The 21,087-nt window shown below is 47.2% G+C and overlaps 2 protein-coding genes across 3 annotated transcripts in view; one reads left to right on the top strand and one right to left on the bottom strand.

Moving 5' to 3' along the window:
• Positions 1-7,730, top strand: part of PUSL1 (pseudouridine synthase like 1) — a 63,536-nt gene extending 55,806 nt beyond the window's left edge. The window contains exon 9 of the mRNA XM_053400786.1: positions 7,712-7,730. The gene's annotated coding sequence lies outside the window, so the exon portion shown is untranslated. The remainder of the gene's footprint in view (positions 1-7,711) is intronic.
• Positions 1,518-21,008, bottom strand: INTS11 (integrator complex subunit 11). 2 transcript variants are annotated; one of them, XM_053400779.1, is made up of 18 exons: positions 20,902-21,008; positions 19,498-19,651; positions 18,415-18,512; positions 16,408-16,481; positions 15,410-15,638; positions 13,193-13,291; positions 13,057-13,091; positions 12,310-12,448; positions 11,843-11,907; positions 10,441-10,630; positions 9,743-9,826; positions 8,158-8,247; positions 7,842-8,004; positions 7,443-7,550; positions 5,094-5,155; positions 4,349-4,491; positions 3,268-3,397; positions 1,518-1,681 (listed from the first exon to the last, which is right to left on the bottom strand). In XM_053400779.1, exons 2-18 carry the CDS (start codon positions 19,523-19,525, stop codon positions 1,616-1,618), a joined length of 1,803 nt encoding a protein of 600 aa, XP_053256754.1. In that variant the 5' UTR covers positions 19,526-19,651; positions 20,902-21,008; the 3' UTR covers positions 1,518-1,615. The 2 variants fall into 2 exon arrangements, with proteins under 2 accessions (XP_053256754.1, XP_053256755.1); XM_053400780.1 differs by lacking the exon at positions 20,902-21,008 and adding an exon at positions 20,648-20,757.
• Between the last annotated feature and the right edge of the window lie 79 nt (positions 21,009-21,087).

The following is a 21,087-nucleotide window of genomic DNA, read 5'->3' as shown; positions in this document are numbered from 1 at the left end:
ACATTAAACTCACGTGGCAAATAAAAAGGGCGGCACTTCACCACTAGGTACTCCAAGTCAGGAGAGCAATGCGTGTGGGTGGGTCAGCAATGTTGACTAAAATTGCAAAGGCCAGGCTGCTTTGGCTGCAGAACGGGGATCCTGTGCCACCCCCCCAGCTGTTGCTCAACTGCACCTCCCAGCAGTCCTAGCAAGCCCTGCCCAATGGAGCAGGGATGGGCAGGAGAAGTGTAGTTTGGCAATATCTGGAGGGCCAAAGTGCCCCACACCCGTCTTGCTCCTCTACCATGGCTAAAATGAAAAAGGAAGACACACTTTTTTACCCTTCCTTTGGATGGACAGGGCTTGGAGTTGGGTGTTTGCTTCTGAACATGGGCATATGTACCCACTTCTGTTTTTTTAATATAGATCAGACATAAAACTGGTGAAGGCTGATCCATTAGGTTGAAATGAGGAACTGACACACACAGCTCAGTTTTCTCTCAGCCAGCCCCCACCTGCCTGCGAACACCTTCCTCCATAGTCTTGAATCCTTCTTGTGGGCTTCTCAGAAAAGGCAGCTAGTTGGCCACTGTGAGAACAGGATGCCAGGCTCTGATGGGCACTGGCCTGACTGAGCAGAATGCTATGGTGCCCCTGATCCTTTTTCCTTAAAGTGGGAGATGCCTGCGACAGAAGATGCCGCCTTCTTTGCTCGTGAAGCAGATGCTCTACCATCAAACAGCACTCCCTTCCCCATCACAAGGCAAGAACTCACAGAAATGAATCCGAAGGTGAGTAGCCTGGATGATGCTGTGTGATTCATTATCTGAGACCAGTATGGCATTCACATTGTGATACCGGTGTCAGACTTTTTGAGCTGCCAGTACATCAGGGCTCCCTGGCTGCTGCCAGCTCAGCACTCCTCACTTCCTTGTGCTGTCCTGGTGTTAGCTGGGGAGCCATTATGGATTGGCAACTAAAATTGCCTTCACCTCTGGGCAAGATGCATCTTTCCTCCTGGAGCAATGACTGCCCTGGGAGGAAAGCAGCAGTCTGCAGGAGCCTTTGCATTGCGGCTTCCTTGAACTACTCAGCTTGGAGGAGAAGCCCCCCAGATGAGTGAGCACCGATGCTTCTCCTGCTTGCGCATTGGAGGGACATCCAGGTGTCCCGTCCCCCCCCAGCTGATCAGTTTAAGGAAGCCCCTGCTAGGACATGTATCTCGGCTGCTTCTTCCTCCCCTAAGGTGGGGAGGAAGAAATAGCTGAGATACATCCCAGACATTGTGGTATATCAGAATATCGTGGTCTTTAGCTGCTGATGTATCACGATGTTGAAAACCAGGTATCGCCCAGGTGAGATGACTTGGGTTGGGTGTGGAGCTAACAATCCTGGTAAACTGGCCTCCTTTAGAAAAAACACACAGTTTGCATTCCCTATGAAGGGACTACTACCTATTTTTGGATTTTTTAAAAAAGCCTACTACTTGGAGTTGTTACTGCAGATGCCACCTGTGGCAATAAAGGCCACCAATATTAAATACTAAAACTCCTTGCGTTTTAATTTGTTAAAAACACACACAAACTTATTTACATTGTTCTTTACATTTTCCAGGGCTTTAGCTCCTGGAGACTCATGCCGTGATTTGAGGCAGCGCCTTTTTCAGCAGAGAGGTCACGTAGCTACCCATTTCTTCATCCTGCAACCAAAATCCATATTTTTTGGTTAGTAGAAGCAAAGGCTGTACATTCACACCACGATACCACTTTCAGACTTTTTGAGCTGGCAAATACATCACAGCTCCCAGCACAATGCAACTCACTCCTGTCTGCTTGCAGGCAGATGGGAGTGAGGTGCCCTGTGTTGGCAATGGGTGGGGGAGCCGCAATGTATCGCCAGCTCAAATTGCCTTGAGAGGCAGGTGGTTTAAGGAGACCTGCTGCTCTGCTGTAGGGGCTGGGCGACAGGTTTTCAACATCATGATGTATCACCATGGTTGGCGATAAACCACCATGTTGAAACAAGCTGTATTGCCCCCTGCCAGAGTGAAACTGCTTTAGCTTTCACTTTTGCAGGCCAGGGGCAATGCAGCTGGTCTGAGCCTGCTGCTTAGCTGGGGGCAAAAAGGCTCCTATCCCCCAGCTGAGCAAGCCCAAATGCTGGCAGGGGCCTTGAGGCTCCTTCTGCAGGCGTGAGGGATGGGTAAGCTACCTTGCTGGCTCCTCCTATCCCCCATGAACCAGGTGGTGGCAGCCAAGCACACAGCCTTTTCCTTGTGGGGTAAAAGCAAGGAGCCCCCACGCGGCGGGATGCAGGCTCTTTTAAAGTTCTCCGTTGAGTTCTTCTCCTCAATGGAGAAGAATGGAGCCTGCACCTCCCCAGCCGTGATCCCGCTCCTGCTAGTGTACAAGGCAGGCTTGGTTGAAATTACTTGGCCAAGGCGAGGACAATAGCACACTCCTCAGCCAAGCAGTTTAAAGAAGCGCAGGGAGGAGCATGCTGTATCACACTTCACCGATGAAGCTTGTTTCTCTCTCTGCACCTCTGAGGGCAGAGTGGGATGGTGGTTTCACTTGGCGGTATGTCACTAGTGAAATTGCCATTGCTGTCCTCCGTGATGTATCGCCCATGCCTACTCTGCTGAGGGACATGCAGCTGCCCACACCTTGGTGGAGGAGTTTAACGGAGGGAGAAGAAAGCTGCCTTGTTCCTGACCCCATGAGGTGCTGGGGTGAAATTGCCTCAGCCTGCTCAGCAAGAGCGGCAGCGGTTTCACCCCACACCTCACAGGGCTGGGGCTAATGCAGCTTGCTCCTTCCTCCGTTCCAACACTGCGGTGTATCGCCAGATTGCAGTGTTTGGCTGGTGATACATCGCAATGTTAGAAACCTGCCGTCGCCCAGCCCTAGAAGCCCGCTTGCCTTAAATTAAAAATACTGCCCCGCTATAACTTGCTGCATTCCTCCAGCTGTGCTGCAGAACCATTTTGTTTAGATGGGCTTAAGGAAATTCCGGGAGGGTCTGTCAACACCTCTGGTGCTGGAAAGCTTCTGTTTACAAAGGCTGCAGCCTGCAGGGATAGCGAAAGGGGTGCTCTCAAGATGCTGTTTACTCCAACTCAACTCCCTTCATCCCTTTGGCCATTAGCCACACTTACTGGGGCTGTTGGGGTTCAGCAACATCTGGAGGGTCTCTGGGTCTGCTCTAGCCCCTTGCTAAGGTGGAAAGGGGCAAGGGACTCTGAAAGCCAGGAGTGTGACAACGTGTGTAAAAAAGAAACCTCACCTGATATGTCCACGACACCAGCAGCAGTTTAGTTGCAGGATCTTCCGATTGCACTGTAACCTGGATCAGGATGGACTCGACCATTATGGAGGTGTCAGAGAGGTGTTGAACAGAATAGTCCTTCAGGAAACTAGAGTGGGGGGATGACAACAATAACATGTTGAATATCACCACAAGCAGCTTCCTTTCCTCTCCTGGGGCAGCTGGCAGCTAGGAAAACAGATCCTAAAATGCATTTTGTGATTGGTCTAACAATTTTGGGGGCAAAATATTACTTAACCTTTCAAATAACCTAGAATTATTTGGTAACCTCTTCTGTACAAACAATGAGAGTTAGAAACTTAACTAGTTGATTTTTTTTTTAAATAAGCGTGTTAGAAACTAAGATCAAAGCAGCATGTCTACACTAATCTACAACCTTGGTACATTGCACAGATTACAGTACTGAGTGCAGAATTTTGGGAATGTGAGTTTTCACCTTTCTGCCAAAGAAAGCAAGCTCCTAATCTGCAAGGCTGGGAAGATGTATACGAATCTGTGCTCAGCAGCAAACATAGACAAATAAGGCACAGTTTTTCTTTTCTTTCTTTGCTGGGGGCTGGTAATATTCAGTACTCTCAGTAAGTGCTTGCTCTCCTAACAAAACCAAAATGCATGTTCAGGTTACATAGTCCCTCGAGGATAAGAATTCCAACATTCCTAGCTGTGAGATCCGAATTCTCTGCTCCTAATCCAAGGACAGGACTAGAACAAATAATGAAAATGGCAAGGAAGCAAGATTTTGGCTCAACGGTGAAAGAAAAACTGCCCAATGAACAGAACTGCTCAGCAAGGGAACAGGCTGCCTCAGGAGGCTGTTGGCCAGGCTATCCTCCACTAGGCACACTAAGCAGGAGGTCCTGAATGAGATACAGCCAACTCTGTGACTGCTCAGCCAACCATTTTTTATCCAGACCAGGGCTCCTCCCTATCTTGTGGCCCCACCTCCCACCTTTCCAAGGACAGGTTTCAGGAAGCACAAGGCAGGCCTTGAGCCAAAGCATTCCTTCAAGCCATTTTGCACACAGTCTGGTGTACCTACGTCTTCAGGTGGTTGTATAAACGAAGTCCTGTTTCATGCTCTTTGCGGGGGTCCTGGAAGTGGATGCGGCAGGTGAACCTCAGCTGGTGCTCTGCCAGGCCCAGCTCTTTGAGTGCTTGTTCGGGAGAGACCAGGCGGAAGCTCTGCCCAGAGAAGGAGGAAGAGAGAGATGTAATGCACAGGTTCTGCTTTTGGGCTCCCCCCTGAGGCATCTGGGCAGCCAGGGAAGAGCATGCTGAACTACCTGGGCTGTCAGTCTGATCCAGCAGGCTCGTATTACTTTTTAGAGAGAGGCACAAGGCACAGATTTAACAATGTACTGCATTTGGGGTGGTGGCTGTGAAGAATTCTACACAACAGGGTAACCTCCTGATCTCAGTGGCAGCACCAGAATAAAAATATTGAAGAGGGCAGGCACATTTTAGGCTTCTGAAACATCATTTCACATTAATGCTCCCATCCTAAACATATAATTGTGCAAGTAAGCACCACTGATTTTAATGCATCTTAAACCTTATTGCAACCAAGGCTCCTTAAGAGTGCAAACTTCCCAGTTTACAGTGTGGTAGTAACCTATATGTGAAAAGGGCCTTTCCTCCACATAAACCATTGAGGGGTTCCAAGAATGGAGGGAGACTACTAGGCAGAGTTCTGGGTAGATGGGGGACCTTCCTGCCAAGCCCACCACAGGAGCCATTCTATTGGCCAGGAATCCTATTCACCCACCCAACCTGCCTCCACTTACATTGTCCTTGATGATCAGGGTCCCATGCATGAGCTTTGGCCTCTTGGAGTCTGGCAAGGGCCCTGGATATTGGAAACAAAGAGAAGAGAGGAAGGCAGTCAGCAACCATTCAATTTCCCCCCACCACCTCCAGATATTCCTTGTCGTGTACGTCACCAGGCCCTACAGTCATCATTTATTTACAGGGACAGGAAAGGGACCACAGCCACCCATTCTGCAGCACCCCTCTGCAAACAGGAAACAAACACCACAATCAAAAGCCTCTGCGTGTGTTACTCAGAGGTGCTAAATTACTGCACTCTTACCGCAGTGGTCCAATTTTAGCGTCACATTTTCCTTCCTAGGTTCTAATGTCAGAAGAACTGCTAGTCCCAGAAGATGTCACAGGGTGTTACTGCAATCAGCCAGCGATACCAGCTTAATTTACAGCTGGTAGCAAAAGAAGATGGTGCCATGGGGCTAGCTGGGCACTGCTAGTAGCATGGCTCCAAGTGCCTCTGTCTCCACTACCAAGGAGGGCCAGACGCTTGCACTTTTTAATCCCACCACACAACCGAAGCCATTTCAATTTAAAAAATTATGTTAGTGTAGTTCAATAGTAAGGTTCTAGTCCTCATGGACTGTAGAGATGAATTCTGAAAGAACACCAACTGCCTGTAGTCCTCTGGGTATCTCAAATACAGCACCACCCAAAAGAGGAGAGAGAAAGGTTTGCCTGGGAAGGCTGGGGCAGAGGGGAATGGTCTCCTTCAACATACATGGAGGCGGCCTAAGCAATTTCGGCACTTCCACAGGGAACAGAAAAAAGAGGGACAGGTTGGTGTCAGAACTCAAGAAGAGGACCTGTGTGGCATTGTAGAAAGGAGTTGTATGCAGTGCAATATTATTTTTCATTCTTGCACTCTGTCCATTAGCTTCACATCTGATGACAGCATGGGATTTACCCAAGTAAAACTGAATTACACTAGCATTACTAGCAGGATAGGGCCCATCTGCTGAGGGGTGGGGAAACTTTGGCCCTACAGATGTTGCTGAACTACAACTCCCGGCTCCAGCAAACCAGGAGAGGGAAGTTCTTCTCCCTCCCTCATAGCACTAGAACTCAGACATCCAACAAAGCGGAACATTGGAAAATTCAGGGCACACTAATGGACTTGTCCACACAAGGCATAGTTAAACTATGGAAGTCTCTTCAGCAGGAGACAGCGATAACCACCAACTTCGATGGCTTCGAAAGAGGATTAGGGAAGTTCACAGAGGACAAGGCCACTGGTGGAACCAGCCACACTGGCTATGTTCTACCTCCATTACAATATGCCTTCAAGTATCAGTGGCTGGGAACTGCAGGAGGGGAGAGTGGTGTTGCCCACATGTCCAGCTTGCAAGCTTCCCATTGCGCATCTGGCTGGCCCCTGTGAGAACAGAATGCTGGACTAGATGGGCCATTGGCCTGATCCAGCAGGGCTCTTAGTAGTTTAACAACACGTGGTAGGGCCAAAGGTCCCTACCCCAAGCCAGACACACATTGACTCAACACCGTACATGGAATAGAAATATCTGACCCACAACATGGAAAGCCCAACGTATGCAGGCTTGATAAATGGCTCTCTTGATCACCTGCATGGCTTTGCTTTCTTTGGCTTTGCCCTTTTGGTGGTGGCCCCAACCATCTTCCAGCAGCCACATGAAAACATATCAGGCCTACAAACAGCAGTGCTTGTAGGTATCTCCCCAACCCAGTATCAGTACAGCAGGGATGAGAAACCTCTGGGTCAAGGGACCAAATGCAGCCCTCCAGGCCTCTCTTAACTGGCCTTTGGGCTCCTTCCAGGCCACACCCCTCACAAACCCACCTTTGCACCCTCTTGTTTTTGCCAGGATGGGGGATAAAGAAGGGCATTTGAAGGTGTATCTAAAAGAGGACGCTATGACGACTCTCATTTTAAATACCCCTACTATATGCAGGCTATAGAAGCTGTGATATATTGCTGAGGGAGGCAGGAGAAGAGGAAAGCAAGTCTTCAACCAGCAGTTATGTCTATGTCTCATCCAGAAAGTATAGCCAGAGACATTTTGGCAAATTTAAAAATTCCACCCGGACAGAAATTTTACCCTTGAAAAAGAGGACGTGTCCTGGAAAAAGAGGACACATGGCAATCCTAGCTAGCCTACTACGCAAAGGGGGGGTTCAAATCTGCTGCTAGGCCCACTTGTGTCTCTTACCCCACCCCTGCCCCAGAAGGACATGTGGTACTTGGGCTGAACCCTGCTGTACAGATTTGTAAATATGTTTAATAAATAGTATTTCTTTAAAAATGTTTGAGATGAGTTGTGCACCCAGGACTTTACCTATGGTGAGCTCCCTCTTCAACAGCCCGAGCGAAACGTCCACAGGGATGTTGGGGTTGGTGTGAACTGTCACCGTCTCCCCATTGGCAGGCATGTGGCAGGTGACATCTGCAAGAAAACATAGCCAGTCAACTGCTGCATGTTCACTTATTCCTAGAGAGGTAACCCAAGGTCACGCCCACCCCATGCATCTAAAGCACACCACTTCCCCCCTAAGGAATCCATAACAAAGAGCAATTCCCTGGATGGTTCTTTCTTTCTCTCAACAGAGAGAGAAAATGGTTTTCTGGAGCTGTTCAGAGAACACATGAGAACCTTGGGAGGTAAAGGAACAAGCATGGAGAAAGGCCCCAGGTCCCTCTGTGGGAAGAGTCACAAGACAGTGGGAAGGCTACGTACGGAATTCCTGCTCAATCTTTTGCTTCAGGAACTCCATCTTCTTCGCCTCCCCATGAACCAGGAGGACGTTCCGCGGCTCCGCTTGGCGGATGAGCTGCATGATGCCCTTGGCATCCGCATGGGCGCTGAAGGACATGTACTCCACTTGCATCTTCACTTCCAGCTGGAGGCCAGAAAGACATGTACAGGGAATGAAGACGGCTGCCTCAGAATGTATTCTTACTGCACATCCCCTCAGATCCTCCCTCCCTTTCCTTTCAATCAATTAAAGTGGAGGGGCAGCGGAAGGTCCCTCCTGTGAAACATTTCCACTCACAATCTGCCTTCCTTCCATTTCCAGCTTCCGCTGACCGCCCAAGATTTTATGGCCGACAGTTCCTTGCACACAATATCCTGGCATGATTACCTGGGAGACAGAAACCAGAAAGAAATTGTGCTTGTTACAGGAGCGACAAAATGGGTGTGGGGTTATTGGGGGGGGGGGTACCTAAGCACAACCAGTGTGATATAATGATTAGAGTGTCGAGCTATGACCTGGGAGACCAGGGTTCAAATCCCTTATCAGCCATGAAGATCAAAGTGGTATATAAATGTAAAAAATAAAATAATAAACAGTATCTGTATGCTTCTTGAGAAGCAGATTCTCCAGTAACTGACTGATTATTATTACAACTAGGAAAGTAGGAAGCTGCCTTACACCAAGTCTGACCTAAGGCTCATCTAGCTCAGTATTACCTACACTGACCAGCAGCAGCTCTCTAGGGGTTACTTATAAAAAGGAACACACCAGGACTTCTGTCCTTCCTAAAGGGCTACCGACAAAATTCATACGCAAATATATTTGAGAACGATGCACCTGGTCTGTTCTTAGAATTGCTGAAATTTCCACCCACAAATTCTCTCTTAGCAAGCTGTCATTCCAGATAAATCACAAATTTCTGGTACTTAAAAAATAAAAAAAAAACCCAAACCAGAAGGATTGCTTTGGGGTGTGTCAAACTAAGCCCTACTGAAACCAGATCAAATTAGTAGACTTAAGCGAGTCATATCCACTAAATGAGTCACGTCCACCAAGTTCAATTCTGCTCTCTGAGCAGGAGCAGAATTGCCTGAAAAGCAGGAAAGTTTTGTTTCTTTTAAACATGAAGGAGTGTGCGAAAAATGGCATGCACACAACTATGCGCTGCCTAGTGTGCTACAGTCTCCTCCATCACCTTAGTGTTCTGCTGGTACAGACCTGCAGGTGTCCACATCTAGGAGACACTTTATGTATAAGATTATTAGACATGCCTCTTCGGGTGTTGGTTGGAAGTGTACGCTTAGAAAAGCATCTTCACAAGCACACAGGTACTGCACAGGCACAAGTGTCCAGGCAGCCCTGGCCAACCTGGTGCCCTCCAGATGTTCTGGCTGTAATTCTAGAATGGAATGTGTTGGCTGGGGCTGAAGGGCACCAGGTTGGCAAAAGGATGCATTAGGGAACCAAGACTGACTGCATCACTTTCTTCAGTGAACATAGAGGATGTCCAGCTCCGGCTGCCATCACTCAAAGAAACTAAAGGATATTGCAGAGTTATTATAATGCTGGGGTATCAATGACTATCGGACTTTGAAAAGCTGGTATCACTGGGTCAAATGCATCAATGTTGAATTAAACAAACCAGTGTTAATTGGGCTTTGAATAAATGAGCAATTAACTGCACATTTTATTGTGCTACTACCTTTCCTAGTGGGTTGTGCACACCACTATTCTGAATAATGCTTTTTATAGGGCAGGGGGCACTGGGCATGAGTTTATGGAACCAAGAGGGTTGTGGCACTCAAAAGCTTGGGAATCCAGACTTAAACCACGGCCATGAGGAGCAGCAGCAGACCTATATTCGTCAAGAGCATTTTCATACCATGTTCTTCTCGTTGCCGGCCCACTTCTTGAAGATCTGGAGGGACTGCCCAGCATGAAGCATTCCTGGTGTGGCAAACACAACCTTAGGAAGAGAAAAGGGAAAGCGGGTTCTTATCTAATCCAAGATGGCATTTTCAGGAAGGGTCAAAATGGAACCTGAGTGACTTGGCCCTGACCCACCGTCACCTGCCTGGTTCCCTCCCTACAAGTGCATCTTCCAGCCATGCACTGCTGACCCTTTAAGTGGATATCTGACCCTTTCCTGGCAGGCCACTGGGGCAGGAAGAAAAAGCAGGGGGGGGGGGAGGCCCACGTCACTGTTTATGAAATTGTACCGTGGTGGTGTAAGGCACAGGTGAGCAAGCTGTGGACCTCAGCAGGAAAAAGGAGGGGTTGGAAACAGAAAATGGCATGTCAGAGAGAGAGAGAGAGAGAGAACAGGGTATGTATCTGTGTGTGAGAGTGAGAGAGAAGGAGTGGCCAACCCACTATTTTCCTCTGATTATGCCTCCCACTGCCTGCAGCCTCTGAAAGATTACTCCAAGAGAATGCAGTTCTCTACAGAAAAAGGTTGACTGCCCTGTCGTAAGCAGCCTTGAAAGGTGTATTTGCACTAGAAGGCCGGGGTATACATACTTAAATGATTAAATTGAGCCCGCCCCCGTCACACACACACGCCCCTCCCTCCACACGTACCATTGGCCCTGGGTTGTCAGCAAAGGCCCGGTCAAAGGCCTTGATGTGCTTGAACTCAAACATGTTCCTCTGGACAAACGTCTTCCGGATCTTCTGGTTGGTCCACGTGATGAAGAGCTTGTAATAGTGGTTGGCCTTCTCCGTCAGCCCCGTCGAGAAGTAGATGGGAGCCTTCAAGTTCATTCGTTCCCTTGGGAGGTAATGACAGTGGTGGCGGTGGAAAAAAAAGATCCATTTAGCCACCCTCTATAAACAGCTCTCTGGCTTCTGAAGTCTTGGCCTGTAACTCTCATTCATTTTGAAGCATAGTTTTATCATGACAAGGGATAGTGATTCGAGGTTGGTTTGCTTTAAAAAAACAACAACTGAAAACTTGACAATCTCAAGAAGCTGAAAACAGCACTTGTGACCACATTGGGTTGCACATTATGGTAAGCTACAGTTTGATGGTTTACCAGGAATGCACAGGAACTGCTGCTGTGCTCCTCTCCTGCTGATGAGCAGGAGCAAAGAGTTATGAACCGTGGCTTAGTGTTATTTCCGAACCAGAGATTGCAACTTGTTTCAGAGCGCAAATTGCTTTGTGTGATACAAACTCCAGTCCCTGGTTTGGATGGAATGCAGAGCACCGTAGTTTGTTGCTTTTGCTCACTAGCACGGAGCTATTGCTGTGTTCACGTAAATCATTCATAGAATTGCAGAGTTAGAAGAGATTCCCAAAGGTCACCCAGGCCAACCCCCTACAATGCAGGTGTCACAATTAAAAGAATCCCTGGCAGATGGCTGTCCAAGCTCTGCTTGAAAACCTCCAAGGAATGAGAATCCATCACTATGGCTTACAGTGGGGAGGGGAGGACATCAAGGCTGGGGGCTGTTTGTGGCCCTCCAGGCCTCTCTTATCTGGCCCTTGGAACGCTCCACAGGCCATGCCGCCTCACCGCAGGACACCCCCCCCACTAGTTCTCCTTAACACCTGGCTGGAATGTGCCCTTGAATTCTGATCATGCCCCCTGCTTGCCTGGATGGTGTTAGCTGGGCTTGAATGTGTGTAGAAACAAGCCTACAGTACAAAGGTAACATTCGCACTTGTTGCTCTGCCCACGTTTTGCCTCTGTCCCCGCCCACCACTTGCATGTGGCCCCTGGAAAGCTGCCCAGAAGGGAACGTGGACCTCGGGTTGAAAAGGGTTCCCCCCTCCTGGCTCAACGGGACGTGTAATTTGCACTGCTGCCAGGATCGCAACTTGCTCACAAGCCCAGGAAAGGACAGAAGGGAGCATAAAGATGACAATGAGATATTGGGTGGGCGGGAGAGATTTCATTCTTCAACAAGCAAGTAGCCCCTCAGGCATCGAGGCAGCAAGTCATTTTTAAATGAGAGTGAAAGAGGCTTGTCTCCTTACCAGAAAGTCTCCAATAAAATGCAGAGCTCCTGAGCCCGTCCGAGAGCGAATACGGGGATAAGGACCTTTGGGAGAGAAAACAAAGGGTTCAGTTGGGAAATGGCAGCTGCAAACTATCCCCTGCTTGCCCAGGGAGATACACCTGACACCAACCTCCTCTATTTTAGGCACCTGGCAAGGACATGGTCTTTTGGCCCTGAATTTGAAGGATGGCTCCTTTAACAGGGTGAGGCCTTTAAATCCTGCCTTGTAGCCGTGTTTTTAGACTTGGTTGTTCTTAAGTCGCTTTGGGTCACTCTGGCTAAACAAAGCAGCTAACAAATTACAAACAGAATACAGATGGTAACAATTGGGAAATGTCTCTTTCAGGGGAAGTTTGCCTGCTATGACCGAACTGCTAACTGGAAAACTTCAGCCAGGGTGTCTCAGAGGAGCCTAGAAGCCGATAGGCAGGCTGGTAGCCTTACCTTCCCGCCTCTGTCGATGGCTTCATGGACCTTCTTCAGGAAGTCCCTCTCCCTGCAGCGCTTGGAGTCTCGAATGGTTGTGGCGTAAGTGGACTCGGAAATGAGCAGGTCAGGGCGGCATTTGTCGATCCAGGCAGCTCTAAGGACAAAGCACAGGTTCACCACCACGACAGAGGAACACACCAGGTGAAGAGCTCAAATAAAATGCCCCCCCACCCCCTGTAAATCCTGCTCTGCTGGTCCTGATTGTTATTAGTCATTTATACCACTTACTTGCCAGTGTGGTGTAGTGGTTGAGTGTTGGACTAGGACCTGGGAGACCAGGGTTCAAATCCCCACTCAGTCATCAAGTTCTCTGGGCATGACCTAGAGCCAGTCACTGCCTCTCAGCCTACCTCACAGGGTTGTTGAAGGATAAAATGCGAAGGGCCACAAGTACCACATGGAACATGGAAATGTTATGTGGGAAGAGCTTCAAAACTCTTCTAAGACCCTCCAATATTTTACGGTTGATTTATATAAAAAAACACCTTAAAAACTGCCAAGAAATTTAAAGCATTCAAATTTTGAATGCTGGAGGTCAAAACACAAACAAACAGGACAACGGTTTTCCAAAATTTTTAGTTTCTGATCAAGTTGCCCAAGCCTTCCCCACCGGCCACTTGGACAAATAGAAATGAATGAATGTCATAAAATGTCATTTGAGAAAGAGCGAATCTTAGTGCCTTGGCGTTCTCCCACACTTACCCTAAATGCCTGTCTGGAGTCATGTTGTAGTCACCCTAATTTGAGAAAGGGAGGGAAAACATTTTCAGTACATCACAAGTAACTTGAACACGTTCAGCTGAAAAGACAGTATATGTAGATTCAGCCAGGTACTTACAGTGTAAACGACGGACTCACAGCCGACTTTAATCTGGAACATGGCTGCCCCAAGCACATGCCCTGCGTAATATGCCTTGATCTCCAACTCGTCATCCACCTGCATAAAAAAAAGGGCAAGCGTTGTGGCATAACAGTAAAACGTCTGCTTTTCCTGTAAAAGATCCTGGGTTCAATCGACAGAATTTCCTGATAGGACTAGGAGACAATCCTGCCTGAAATCCTTGGAGAGTCGCTGCCAGCCAGTGCAGGCAATGCTGAGCCAGGGGGAACAATGCATCCCTTCCTGTGTAAAATGACAAGCTGCTGTGGGTGCAGAATGCAGTGGCTAGATTGCTGATGGAGGAAGGTGGTTGACAGCAGGGGACACTTCTGCTAAGACATCAGCACTGGCTGCCCACAGGCGACCAAGATCTTTTAATGATATGCAAAGTCCTGTGCAATATGGGCCCAGGATATCTTAAGGACCCACCTGAGTTCTTATATCTTAGCTTGATCACTCAGAAGACCATGGTTATAGTCGGCCCCCTTGCCTCCACCAGAACTCAGATGTTTAGTGTTACTGGTCCCATACTGCAGAATGCTCTTCCAACAGGGATAGAGCAGGCACTCTCACTAGACTTCTAGGCTTCTCTCAAAGACCTTTTCATGCTGACAGGCCCACACAGCTGTTTAATTTTTCAGCAGCTCATTTTCATTTAAGTATCATTTTTACGATGGAGTCATTCTACATATCAAGCAATCCAACTTTTTTACCTCATGCCATCCAATTTTCTTAGTATTTTGTACACTTGTTGAATGGGCAAAACTAAGTTTAAAATTTTAGCTTTTTATGTCATCCTGTTTTTGAGTTATGAGGGTTTGAAATTTCAAAATAATTAACAATTTTGGCCTTGTTGGACCACACACAAACCTTAGAAGGTCAGCCCAGCCCAGCATCGAAATACGTCAAAACTAAAAACACTAATCTCTTCGAAACTTCATGGGCTTTAATATGATAGGTCACAAGATGGACTAACTTTACATTTTAAATTTGTTACAAAATTTTAAATTTTAAAAAGTGATTAAAATTATTCAATAAATATGTAAGATCTACCTGCAAAATTTCATCTCGGGATCTCAATGGGATCACAAAATTATTTTGTACGTAGGTGTCTGCCTTATTGGGTTCTATTTAGGATAAAGGGCTCTTCTTGGAGTAAAATATAACAGTATAAACAAGACTTCAAACAAACTTCTTATCATCATCATCATCATCATTATTATTTCTTCCCCAGCCACTGGGCGGCTTCCAACAAAAGATTAAAAACACATTAACGCATCAGTCATTAAAAACTTCCCTTCTCATGTTCATGAGATGAAGTACAAACAATAATTCTTTCAAAGTGTTAATTCTATAATGCAACAGCAAGCAATCTCTCTACTTTGGAACGCATTTTTAAAAGAAAAGCCTGACTAGCTTTCCAGATACCTTTTAACTGCACAACTTTCTAACAAAATGCCTGAAGTAACTGAAGCTGGGGGGGCCAGGAAAGGACATTCTCTGTGGTGGCCCCCAGGCTGTAGAACTCCCTCCCGCAGAGGAGTGTGCCTGGCACCTTCATTGCAAATGCTGATGGTGCCCCTTTACCCTGATGACCTATTTTTAGGACCAACCTTACTTCAGTGACTGTAAGTTGTTTTAAACGACTTTTAATATTGTGGTTTAATTGTTGTGCCCACTACTGAGACCTTAGAGTGAAGGGCAAGTAATTAATGAGAATAATAAGGATTAATAATACAATTATAATAACCAGGCATGAGTCCCCATCTCCCAAGGCTGGCTCCCCCTGTTAGGATATTTCCGTTCCACCTTAAAAGGGAGCAGGCTTTATGAGTCACAGAGTCTGCGTATTTCCTGTTCACAGGATGTTTATGTTGTCAGTTGCTTTTGTTTTCCTCTTGTTGCCTGAGCAGACCGGAGCAGGCGGTCATGTTTTTCTTTGTTCTGACCAACGCTGAATAAACTGTAAATATGCTCTCCTGCTGTGCATCTTTTCCTGTGTGAATTCTGCTGATAGAGTGTGCACCAGCCTAAGAATGTGGCAATCTATTTCTGAGGCTTCGTGTAGCTAATTGCTGATACTGCGTGTCTACGGGAGATCGATGGATCGTCCGGCAGCCGGCTTGGGGGCTCAGATGGACTCTGTCTCCCTGGCAGTATCCCAACACCCCCTACCTGCACTGTCTGATGAAGATGGACAGCCACCACTTTCTTCATGCAATCTTTGATCATCTGGGAGGTGAAGAAGTTGGTCTCCCCTTTCTTGTCCACGGTGATTTTCCGGAAGTCCTCAAGGAGGATGGGGCAGATGGCCTTCGTTGGGTGGGTCATGTAAATGGGCCCATCGTAGCCAACCATCTCGCTGAAGTACGGAAGGGCCCCACAGTGGTCCAAATGGAAGTGGCTGCAAAGAGACAGGGCAAAATTCAAGGTGGCTTTTGATCCCCGCTAAACGAGAATGGGCCTCAACAGCTATTTGAAGTAGTTGCAAAACTTTTTTTTTTTAACCTGAACTTCATATACAGTGGTACCTCGGGTTAAGAACTTAATTCGTTTTGGAGGTCCGTTCTTAACCTGAAACTGTTCTTAACCTGAAGCACCACTTTAGCTAATGGGGCCTCCTGCTGCTACCGCACCACCAGCGTGATTTCAGTTCTCGTCCTGAAGCAAAGTTCTTAACCTGAGGTACTATTTCTGGGTTAGCGGAGTCTGTAACTTGAAGCGTCTGTAACCTGAAGTGTCTGTAACCCGAGGTACCACTGTACAACTACTTGTATGTGTCTTAAAAGTTACATTTAACTTACTACATTATTAGGGGCCTGATTTACCCGTTGACGTGGAAACCCTCCCCCCCAATAACTAAAACTAACAAGGACCTATTCCACTCCCAGCAACTCCTTAAGATCGTAAATGCTTATTTTGGATTCATTCATATATATTTGCTTTTAATTTTAGCTTGCTCAAATTAACAACCTTTACGAACCATGGAGAGTTGGTTCAAAATCCTTGCTCAGGATTCCCTTCACTGCAACTTCAAATTGTGCAGCTTGATAGATACTCATAACTCATCAGGTAACAGGTGAATCATTATGCCCTGAAACAGCTTTGTGTGTTGCAGCCCAAAGCAAGTTAACAGTGTACATGTCACTAGGCAAGACAAAGGTGGTACCCACCTGATGATGACACAGTCCAGGAAGTCAGTCAGCCTTCCATTCTGAGTGATGTAGGAGAAGTCAGGAAATCGCCTCTGCAAAACACAAGAGACTTGGTGTTCCATAATGGTGGGGCTTACACTAGCTGGCATGCCCAGGAAATGCCCATGTGTGCACAGAGCACCCGAAGATTGCTGCTTCCTCAGAACCCACCCAGACTTCAAGATCAATTTTGGAGGCCCTCCTTGAAGGTACCAAGATCATTCGTCCATTCTTAGCAGCCAATAAACTGCTAAATTGATCTTAATCAATTATATTCCTCCACTGCAGGATTTATCGCTATTATTATTTATTAATTTCTATGCCACCCTTCATCTGAAGACCACAGGGCAATTTGCAATATAAAAACACAGAAACGTGCAGTATAAAAACAAACAGAAAGAGGTTGGACTACATGACCCTCAGGGTCCCTTCCAATTCTATGATTCTATACTGGTGAGCAGAAGAGGCAGGGCTTTTTCAGTGGTGGCTCCCAAAGTGTGTTAACTCCCTTCCTAGGGATATAGACTTGGCCCTACTCAGTTCTGGCTTTCAAAAACACACTTTAGAAGCCATTTTGTTCCAAACTGCTTTCAGCTGAGATGGTTTCTTGTTGATGTTTTCCAGCTGTGGCCTTGGGCTGCTAGGGGATGATGTAATTAACTATTTGACTTCCTTCCTCTTCCCTCTTCTTTTCAATTGTCGATATCAGGTTGTGAGCTTACAGGCCTGGACTGCCCTGTGCTTCAATTGTGTGACTGCTTTAAATCACTTAGAAGTATTTTGCTCATGTAAGTTTTGTGAAATAAATGAATCACCTCTGTACAGCACCTAAAACATTTTATATCACCTATTACCTGATCCTAAAATCAAAAAAACACAAACACACAAACAAACCAGGGGACAGGGATTCAAATCTGCAACCTTCTGCAGGCAAAGCAAGTGTTCTTCCATGTTACATTCAGCAAAGTTCCAGTTCGCACTGTTAGTTTTTGCCCAATAAGGTCTGGGGCTGCATGGGAGAATTCTTTGCTTGCATGCGCCACCCCTTCCAAGTTAAGGGGGGGGGCGGTCTCCCTGAAGTCGCCAAGTGGAGTGTACAGACCACAACCCAACAGTAATCTCCAGGGAGCTATCCTACTTTGACTACAGAGTTTGGAAAGAAAAGCAATTCTTCTTGTGAAACAGTTGCTGCTCACACCTCTCTATAGCAGGGCTAAGAGCCTTTTTCAGTCCAAGGACCCCGTTCCCTTCTGGGCAACCTTGCAAGGGCTACATGCCAGGGGTGGGCGGGTGCCAGAGGCAAAAGGCAGCAACAACCTATATTATTTGGCTGTGAGTCCTGGAATACCTGCTCCCTGTCCTGCAGGTGTTTTTTCCACCTGACATGGGACAGTGGGGCCCTGGCTGACTCCAGTTTAGGGAGTTTTGTGGGGGGAATATTGCTGCTGGGTGTTGTTGGGGTTTTTTTGTATCTTTATTTTAGATCTTTGTGATTTATGTGGAAATTGTTGACTTTGGTTGTGTATTTTTTAATGTTTTGTTTATTATTTAGAATTACTTTGGTTCTGTTGTAGTTACGTATTTTTTCCCATGTTGTAAGGGACCTGGAGCATGGTTTGAATGGTGGAAAGGTGGAATGAAAATAAAATTATGCATGTTTTTCCTTGCTTCCATAGGCTACTTTCTGCACACACTGACATGACGCCCTCTATCTACCATCCAGGCAAGCAAGAGTTCAAGGGCAGCTTCTGCCCACGGAAAAACACTCAAGGAGATTGTGAAGCAGGACAAGTGAGGGGTGAAGCCTGGAGGGCAACATCTGGCCACCCCTGGGTCTGCTGTTCACCATCCCTGCTCTACAATCTTCCCACACTCCAAACTAAACCCTCCATGTACACCTTGGAGCAATGCCAAGTCAAATCTGAAGCATGGACGCCTTCTCTAAGAGTACTGCCACCTAGGCCAGGGCCTGCCCATCACACTTACATCGTCATTGTAGCCCATGTGCATCCCACAATCCAACATGACATTTTTCCCGGCAATGGACACGAGGATGCAGCTCCGGCCCACATCTTGGCCAGCTCCTGAAAAGGCAAAAAGAAAGAGATGTGGGTTGAATGGCCTTCAGTCTTAACAAAGGTGCTGCATTTCTGCTGATGCACCTGCAAGGTCACATAGCACATCTTTGGTGGTCATGTCCACCTATGCAGGACTTCTGGGCTCAGATCCACCAGAACTTCATTCAAATAAGTCTGAATCTCCTTTCTTGTAACTAGAAGCCATTGTTTTGGTTCCTGGCCTCCAGAGCAGGAAAAACAAGCTTGCTACAGCCTCCCTGTGACAGCCCTTTAGATATTTGAAGATGGTTATATCTCCCCAGTCTCCTCCTTACCAGGCTAAACATACCCAATGCCCTCATCTGCACACATTACAGCTTGTGAATATCCTTCTTAAATTGTGGTGCCCAGAACTGGACACAATACTTCAGGTGTGGGCTGACCAAGGCACAATAGAGTGGTACTATTACTTCCTTTGATCAGGACCTGGCATAGGCAAACTCGGCCCTCCAGATGTTTTGGGACTACAGCTCCCACCATCCCTGACCACTGGTCCTGTTAGCTAGGTATGATAGGAGTTGTAGTCACAAAACATCTGGAGGGCCAAGTTTGCCTATACCTGATCAGGACACTACACTTCTGCTGAGGCAGCCTAGAGTAGCACTAGCTTTTTTGCTGCTGCATCACATTGTTGACTCATGTTAAGCTTGTGGTCTACTACGACCCCTAGATCCTTTTCGTATTTGTTGATTGCCACTCAGCAATCTGTAGTTCAGAAACGGAACTCTTTAGAAAATTTACACTTATGTGATGAAAAGTGGAGGGACCCACATTCCCCATGCCTGATCTATACCACCTAGAATCACTGTCAGCACACCTACCATTCCTAAAAATGGAGCTCAGTGCCTCAACTTGGGCAGACTGAGGACCCTAAACTCCAAGAACGCACCCCTCCATTTTTCTTTTCTCTTTCCTCTTGGAAAAAACAAACGCCAACATTTTTGTTACTCACCCAAGGGAGTGACTTTTATTTCAGGCATCTTTAAACAGCTCGGGTTAAACCTCCAAAGTCCAGCTGCAATGGGAGCCGTTTCAGAGATCCCATAAGTGTTCCCCAATGGTGTCACAGCTTCAGAATCGTATGCAGAAGATTAATTCAAGATGTCCTGAAGGATAACAAAGAAATTTATACAGTGGCAGTGCTGCTGCTATAACTCACCTCAGACCAAGCCATTACCCGGCATTGGGTCCTGGCCCACCTGCTAAAGACCAATGCTCTATGCCAGGGTTTTACCAACCTGGCTCCCTCCAGATTACAGAACCATAGAATCGTAGCGTTGGAAAGGGTCACAAGGGTCATCTAGTCCAGCCCCATCTTTCTCCCAACATGGGATTTGAACCTATGACCCTCGGTTTAAGAGTTATGCTCTACTAACTGAGATATCAACCCTTCGTTCAAAATCATGCCCTTCCATATGTTTCAGGCCCTCATTAGCCCCACATAGGGTTTCAGCCAGGAGATTCTACCTGGAGGTGCTGGGGATTTCATTTATTTTTATACGTTTATTAAATTTGCATACCGCCCTTCGCCCAAAGATCTCGGGGCAGTTCACAGAATAAAAGCTGAACTTGGGACCTTCCGCATGCAAAGCAGGTGCCCTTATCAACTTCAGGGGCATGCATGGGTACAGCACTCCGAAAACACTGGAAGGCTTTTGTTAAGCACCATAAACTGTAACCAGTGCCCGATTTACATGTAAGCTAAACATGCTATAGCTTAGGGCCCCTCTCTTGGGGGCCCCAAAAAAATTTAAAGGGGAACAACAACTGGATGTACATTTCCAAAAAAATACATATTTTGTTATGTGCAAATACCTATTAGGTCTATAAATTACCATATAGCATATATTCAACACACAAAAACAGTGGCAATTTGTTGCTGACAAAGGACAGCTGAACATATAAAGGGCCGCATTACCTTCAGTAGCTTAGGCCCTCATCAAACCTAAATCCGGTCCTGACCGTAACAAGCCACCTTTGGAGATTATTTACAATTGTGCCACGCTCGAGCTTCCACTTGCTATTTTTAATAAAGCACCTTTTCCACCTACACAACCCCGCGCGTGCCTAGTTATTTGTTTTACTCCTGCTTGCTCATTCACCCGTGTACCCGCTTTCTTCGAGGAGCTCCAGGTGGCCTCCATGGGCCTTCCCAGCTTCTCCTCACAACGACCCCGCAGGGGAGGCCAGGCGGAGCGACCCGCCTCCTCTTCTCACGCAGGAACGCGCTTCTTCCGCGTGGCGTTTCTGCACCCCCCCCCGAACACCCCGACCCCGGTTTCCCTGTCTCCATGGCAACAGGAGTCGTCACCCCACCCTCCACCCCCGCTTGCCGCCTCTTTCTCTGCAAACTCACCTGGCCGGTCGCGCCTACAAACGCCGAACGCAGCCCTGGGTCGAGGGGCGCATGCGCCCGGCGGTCGCACTCAGCTGCCTACAACCTGCGCCAAGCTGGCATATAGACTTTTTTTTACCAAAAAGTGCAGAGTGACGCACTCAACTGTCAACTTCCGAGGTAGAAAGTACATAGTCTCATAGAGTT

Source organism: Podarcis raffonei, chromosome 8, assembly GCF_027172205.1.
Source record: "Podarcis raffonei isolate rPodRaf1 chromosome 8, rPodRaf1.pri, whole genome shotgun sequence".
In the NCBI taxonomy this organism is placed as follows: Eukaryota; Metazoa; Chordata; class Lepidosauria; order Squamata; family Lacertidae; genus Podarcis; species Podarcis raffonei.
Note: the sequence above shows the minus strand (reverse complement) of the source record. Positions and strands in the feature narration are given on the sequence as shown.

Coding starts and splice junctions, on each gene's coding strand:
- INTS11 (XM_053400779.1), bottom strand. CDS start 19,525: ATGCCTGAAATAAAAGTCACTCCCTTGG. Junction 16,482..18,414: donor ACATGGGCTACAATGACGAT/GTAAGTGTGATG, acceptor TGTGTTTTGCAG/AGGCGATTTCCTGACTTCTC. Junction 8,248..9,742: donor CCGGCAACGAGAAGAACATG/GTATGAAAATGC, acceptor TCTGTCTCCCAG/GTAATCATGCCAGGATATTG.